Source organism: Nerophis lumbriciformis, linkage group LG32 (genome assembly GCF_033978685.3).
Source record: "Nerophis lumbriciformis linkage group LG32, RoL_Nlum_v2.1, whole genome shotgun sequence".
NCBI classification, from domain to species: domain Eukaryota; kingdom Metazoa; phylum Chordata; class Actinopteri; order Syngnathiformes; family Syngnathidae; genus Nerophis; species Nerophis lumbriciformis.
In genome coordinates, this window is record NC_084579.2 from 4,210,676 (window position 1) to 4,218,032 (window position 7,357).

Genomic DNA, 7,357 nt, shown 5'->3' on the forward strand with positions numbered 1-7,357 from the left:
ACGCGCTTGGAGGTGCGCTCAGCGCGTCTCCCATATGATTGCGCACTGGTGTGCGTCTGGGTCGTGACAGCGTGGCACGCGAATGTCTGTGCTGCATTGGATCAGTCTCCTTTCTTTAACAGGCAAAAGCTTTATAACCTCACTAATGCCTTGCATCGTCTATACTAGATATATAACAATGGGCGGGTGCGGGCGGGTGCGGTTCTGATCAAATGTTACATCGGGTGGATGGCGGATGGTTGACGACTTTCTGATGCGGTTGCGGATGAAATAATTGCCTATCCGTGCATCTCTAATGCATACTAGTTTTAGCTATTTGGCTGTTCTAGTTTTTATTTTTTTTTTAAATCTTTTTATTTAAAAAAAAATTTTTTTTAATACACTAGCACTTTGAGGTTGTTTACTCAATGTAAAGTGCTTTTTACAAATAAAATGTATTATTATTATTATTATTATTATTGCTTTGATATGGTAAGTCAAGGTGACAAGCAGATATTTAAGTATTTATTGTCATTTTTACAAACTATCATACAGTATATAATAATTAGGGGTGCTAAAAATTTTTTTTTTTTATCACATTCGAATATAAGATTTTTTTTAGTAATTTTCTAAATTATTTTTTTGGACAAGTTCATTAAAAAAAAAACTTTTTTAAGCCATCTCTGTGCTTACTTGGTGCACGTTGTAACCTATTTTGTTAAGATGTTGATATTATTATACCAAATAATACATTGCAAAAATCAGTTTGAATGGAGAATTGTGTTGAATCGAGTATCGATTATGAATCAAGTCCTCACCCCAAGAATCGGAATCGAATGGCAAAGTGCCCAAAGATTCACACCAATAACAATTGAATATTTGTATAAAGTTTAAAACATGAAATTTCCTTTATTACATACATTGGTTTATATTAAAATAGAAACAATGAAAACATTTAGTAAGAAAGATGTATGCACATTATATAAAAACATTTTAATTATTTTGAGACCTCAGCTTTCTTCACATTTAAATATATAACTTCAGAGTTCAATTTAAATGAATAACTTTATTTTTGTTAAACATCAACCAAACGTGGGCTTGTTTTCCTTTGGTGTAGAAATAAAAACAGCCCGGCGCCAAAATGTCTCCCACATATGCGGCAGTTAGTGAGGGGCGGAGCCAACATGGCCGTCGATGCGAAACAGTTTCATCGTCGCCATGTTGGACTGTTCGTGCTGCATTCCGCTCGAGGAAGTTAGACATTTTAGAAAGTTAAGGACAAGCTATTGTTTATTCGTCATGTTCCGTCATTCAGATTCGCATTGATAGTTTAAGTTGGTAATATATTTTCGACATACCCGACGTTGTACTTTACATAACGGAAGTTTCTTATTTAATTGTAACATGTCCACAAATATACATTGTTTGGATGTATATTATTGAAATTATGCTATAATAATTTGTATTTTAGACGTGCCTTTTCAGTACGTTGACTTAAAAGTAGGCCTTCGAGTTTAGTTGCGTTGTGAAGTTGACGCAAGCAGGTTTTTACGCACACAAAAGTCGTTTGTCCTACGATTTGAAAGCAGCCTCAGCCTTCGTAGGCGGGGCCTGCTGCAGGATACAGTCACGTGACCTGCCCCCGGAGCCAGGCTGACCAATTCCAATATGGTGGCCAGCTTGGCAGGTCCACGGTTCTTGTTGATGATATTGTTGTCGTGCGGGATCAGCTTGGGCTCCTGCGGCCAGGGAGCCCCGCTCGTCCTGGGCCTGCGCCTGGAGGAGCCGGCGGCGGCGGCCCGGGTGTGCATGAAGAACCGGATCATCTCGGCGCCGCTAGGATCCACGTTCAAGCTGCGTCTCTTCGGCACCGACCTCGGTCCACGGACGCCGTCGCCGTGGCTGGCTTTCGCGGGGGCACCCGCGGGGGCAGCCGGGGCCGTGGGGGACGGTACCGACCCGTGCGAGGACGAGTCCAACCGGAAGGAGTCCGCTTTTCAGATCAAGGAGCCGTTCATCCCGGATGAGGAGCACAGCGGGCTGCTGACGGTGGAGGTCCCGCGGAGGAGCGGCGAGCGGACTCTCCATCATCTGTGCGTGCTGGCGGGGGAGAGGTGGACCTCGGTGGTCCCGGACAGACTGCGCGTCGCCTCGGACAAGGATCTGCCCGCGGACCACATCCCGACGTGGGGCCTGGCGCTGCTCATCCCGCTCTTGCTGCTCCTCTGCGGGCTGCTGAGGACCGTCAACCTCAGCCTCCTCTGGCTCGACCCCGTGGAGCTTTATGTGCTCCACAGCTGCGGCTCCGAGGAGGAGAAGCGGGCCGCCAAGCGCCTGGAGCCCATCAGGAGGAGAGGGAACTTTCTGGTGAGTTGTTGTTGTCCCTGAGGTTCTGATCAATCAATCAATCAATCAATCAATTCTTTATTGTCATTGTCATAATAACACTTAAGTCATACATGTCAACGAGATTTTGTTTGAGCTTTGTCTAGTGCAGGGGTCGGCAACCCAAAATGTTGAAAGACCCATATTGGACCAAAAATACAAAAAAAAAAATCTGTCTGGAGCCGCAAAAAATTAAAAGCCATATTACATACAGATAGTGTGTCATGGAATTAAGAGGACTTAAAAGAAACTAAATGACCTCAAATATAGCTACAAATGAGGCATTATGATGTAATATGTACATATAGCTAGTCTAAATAGCATGTTAGCATCGATTAGCTTGCAGTCATGCAGTGACCAAATATGTCTGATTAGCACTCCACACAAGTCAATAACATCAACAAAACGCACCTTTCATGCACAACCTTAAAAGTTTGGTGGACAAAATGAGACAGAAAAAGAAGTGGCATAAAACACGTCCTCGAAAGTCGGAGAAAGTTATACATGTAGACCAGGGGTGCTCATTACGTCGATCGCGAGCTACCGGTCGATCTCGGAGGGTGTGTCAGTCGATCACCAGCCAGGCATTAAAAAAATAATCCTAAAAATGAGCTATCATAAATCTTCACTATGACGTCACTTTCGTCATTTGATTGACATTCACGGCACCCGAGGGTCTTCTGAGATGACGCTGGCTGCTGCCAGCTCATTAAAATTACCGACTGGAAGGCGAGAAACACTTTATTTCAACAGACTCTGGCGCCGTACCTGTCGTCAAAACTCCAAAGACCGACCGCACAGTTGCACAGTTGCGCTACCAAAATAAGAGTCTCAGAAAGCTGGCGTGCACAAGCTAGCAAGCTACGGAGTTTGCCGACAATGTATTTCTTGTAAAGTGTATACAAAGGAGTACGGAAGCTGGACAAATAAGATGGCAAAAACCAACCACTTTCATGTGGTATTGGACAGAAAGGAGGACTTTTTTTCTCCTCCATTCGAAAATGCGGACGTTTTTAGCACCACTGTCTGATTCTAATCAATGCAAGTCATCAGAATCAGGTAATACACCAACTTATATTCTTGTCTTCATGAAAGAAAGGAATCTATATGTGTTAAACATGCTTGTATTACCTTTAAACACCTTAACTTGTTAACAATATTAACTATATGTGTTAAACATGCTTGTATTATCATTAAACACCTTTAACTTGTTAACAATATTAACTATATGTGTTAAACATGCTTGTATTATCTTTAAACACCTTTAAGTTGTTAACAATATTAACTATATGTATTAAACATTCTTGTATTATCATTAAACACCTTTAATTTTTTTAACAATATTAACTATGTGTTAAACATGCTTGTATTATCATTAAACACCTTTAACTTGTTAACAATATTAACTATATGTGTTAAACATGCTTGTATTATCTTTAAACACCTTTAAGTTGTTAACAACATTAACTATATGTATTAAACATTCTTGTATTATCATTAAACACCTTTAATTTTTTAACAATATTAACTATATGTATTAAACATTCTTGTATTATCATTAAACACCTTTAATTTTTTAATAATATTAACTATGTGTTAAACATGCTTGTATTATCATTAAACACCTTTAACTTGTTAACAATATTAACTATATGTGTTAAACATACTTGTATTATCATTAAACACCTTTAATTTTTTTAACAATATTAACTATGTGTTAAACATGCTTGTATTATCATTAAACACCTTTAACTTGTTAACAATATTAACTATATGTGTTAAACATGCTTGTATTATCTTTAAACACCTTTAAGTTGTTAACAATATTAACTATATGTATTAAACATTCTTGTATTATCATTAAACACCTTTAACTTGTTAACAATATTAACTATATGTGTTAAACATGCTTGTATTATCTTTAAACACCTTTAATTTTTTAACAATATTAACTATGTGTTAAACATGCTTGTATTATCTTTAAACACCTTTAACTTGTTAACAATATTAACTATATGTGTTAAACATGCTTGTATTATCTTTAAACACCTTTAAGTTGTTAACAATATTAACTATATGTATTAAACATTCTTGTATTATCATTAAACACCTTTAATTTTTTAACAATAATAACTATGTGTTAAACATGCTTGTATTATCATTAAACACCTTTAACTTGTTAACAATATTAACTATATGTGTTAAACATGCTTGTCTTATCTTTAAACACCTTTAAGTTGTTAACAATATTAACTATATGTATTAAACATTCTTGTATTATCATTAAACACCTTTAATTTTTTAACAATATTAACTATGTGTTAAACATGCTTGTATTATCATTAAACACCTTTAACTTGTTAACAATATTAACTATATGTGTTAAACATGCTTGTATTATCATTAAACACCTTTAACTTATTAACAATATTAACTATATGTGTTAAACATACTTGTATTATCATTAAACACCTTTAATTTTTTAACAATATTAACTATATGTGTTAAACATGCTTTTATTATCATTAAACACCTTTAAGTTGTTAACAATATTAACTATATGTGTTAAACATGCTTGCATTATCTTTAAACACCTTTAACTTGTTAACAATACTTGTATTATCATTAAACACCTTTAATTTTTTAACGATATTAACTATATGTGTTAAACATGCTTGCATTATCATTAAACACCTTTAACTTGTTAACAAAAACATATATTTCATAAATAAGTAAATATAAATGATATATATGAATGAGATAGATCCCCACGACTTGATCAATTGAAAAGTAGCTCGCCTGCAGAAAAAGTGTGAGCACCCCTGGTGTAACAACACGAACAGGGACGGATTCAAGTTGCACCAGTGGCCCGAAGATGCGAAAGTGGCAAGAAATTGGACGTTTGTTCCGCACACTTTACCGACGAAAGCTATGCTACGACAGAGATGGCAAGAATGTGTGGGTATCCTGCGACACTCAAAGCAGATGCATTTCCAACGATAAAGTCAAAGAAATCTGCCGCCAGACCCCCATTGAATCTGCCGGAGTGTGTGAGCAATTCAGGGACAAAGGACCTCGGTAGCACGGCAAGCAATGGCGGCAGTTTGTTCCCGCAGACGAGCGAGCTAAACCCCCTATCGACCCTAGCTTCCCTGGCCTGCTGACATCAACTCCTGACATGTCCAGAACCCACCCAGCAAAGTCGCACTGTGAGTGGGGAAGAAAAGTTGGAAAAGTGGGCAAAAGTCCCGAAATTGATCAAAAGTCACACCCAGGTTTGAGTCCCACAAGTCCCGCCGCGTTCCACCAGAGTCCGGGGGTGCCTGACATGTCCACAACGCACCCAGCAAAGTCGCACTGTGAGTGGGGAAGAAAAGTTGGAAAAGTGGGCAAAAGTCCCGAAATTGATCAAAAATCACACCCAGGTTTGAGTCCCACAAGTACCGCCGCGTTCCACCAGAGTCCGGGGGTGCCTGACATGTCCACAACGCACCCAGCAAAGTCGCACTGTGAGTGGGGAAGAAAAGTGGGCAAAAGTCCCGAAAAAGATCCAAAAGCACACCCAGGTTCGAGTCCCACAAGTCCCGCCGCGTTCCACCAGAGTCCGGGGGTGCCTGACATGTCCAGAACCCACCCAGCATAGTCTACAGTTTAGCATTGTCAAGAAGATGGTGAATAGAGGGGGGTGTGGGGGTGGGAACAGTCAGATGTCTGATGGGTGTTACGTTGATGTCCAGAGCACAATTATTGAGGTGGTGAAGAGTGAGGTAATAAGATGGTCCGGGGCAGCAAAGGAGCAGGCTGTTCATTTAGCAGTCTCACAGCCTGGGGATACAGACTGTGAGACATTCTGGTGGTCCTGGCGCCAATCCATCTATACCTCCTTCCAGAGGGTAGCAGGTTGAAGAGGCCATGTGCTGGGTGGTATCTGTCCTTCAGGATGTTGTGTACTCGCTTTAGGCAGTGAGTTGTGTACATGGCACTCATCTCTGGGAGTATCGTCCTTGTAATTGCTGGAGGGCCTTTAGTGCAGCTAGTAGAGATGCGCGGTTTGCGGGCACAACCGCGGAGTCCGCGGATTATCCGCGGATCGGGCGGATGAAATTTAAAAAAATTAGATTTTATCCGCGGGTCGGGTCGGGTCGGGCGGTTGAAATAAAAAAAAATTAGATTTTAAATAAATTCAGGCGGGTGGCAGTTAAACCAATTCGGAAATATATATACATAGTTAAATGTTGTTACCCACATACGAAAAACGAGCAGGCACCTGCAGCATATGCCACAACAGAAGAAACAAAAAAAAAGAGATGGACACTTTTACGGAGCGGAGAAGGGACTGCCTCGCTGGGGTCCGGGACCGAGGCCCCTTCCCCCGAGAGGGCCCCACCGGGAGCCGTAGCTGAGGCGATCCGCGAGAAGGGCCCGACGCACGTCCAGGGTCACCACCGCGCCCACCGCACCGACACCCCGCCTCGTCCGCCTTTGCCGCGGCCGGCGTCACGCGCAGCAGGTAAGCAGCTTACCTGCCCGCCACCCCCGTGGCCGGGGGCTCGTAACAGGGGTCACTCCGCGCGCTCCGCCCGCGCAGCTTACCTGCCCGCCACCCCTGTTGCCGGGGGCGCGTAACAGGGGTCACTCCGCGCGCAGTGCGCTCACGAAAGGGGTGGGGCTCACCCTGGTTGATATAGACAGCAGGACGGTGGCCATGGAAGTCGGAACCCGCTAAGGAGTGTGTAACAACCCACCTGCCGAATCAACTAGTCCTGAAAATGGATGGCGCTGGAGCGTCGGGCCCAAACCCGGCCGTCGCCGGCAGCGAGACGCGCTTGGAGGTGCGCTCTGCGCGGCTCCCATATGATTGCGCACTGGTGTGCGTCTGGGTCGTGACAGCGTGGCACGGGAATGTCTGTGCTGCATTGGATCAGTCTCCTTTCTTTAACAGGCAAAAGATTTATAACCTCACTAATGCCTTGCATCGTCTATATTAGATATA

The 7,357-nt window shown here is 42.1% G+C and overlaps 1 protein-coding gene across 2 annotated transcripts in view; it reads left to right on the plus strand.

Moving 5' to 3' along the window:
• Positions 1-1,443: 1,443 nt before the first annotated feature.
• LOC133574479 (metal transporter CNNM3-like) overlaps positions 1,444-7,357 on the plus strand; it is a 22,749-nt gene continuing 16,835 nt past the window's right edge. Inside the window, exon 1 of one of the 2 annotated variants that reach the window (XM_061926638.2) lies at positions 1,444-2,346. In XM_061926638.2, coding sequence (XP_061782622.1) covers positions 1,648-2,346 — 699 coding nt within the window. In that variant the 5' untranslated portion in view covers positions 1,444-1,647. The remainder of the gene's footprint in view (positions 2,347-7,357) is intronic. The other variant, XM_061926637.2, reaches the window with a different exon arrangement.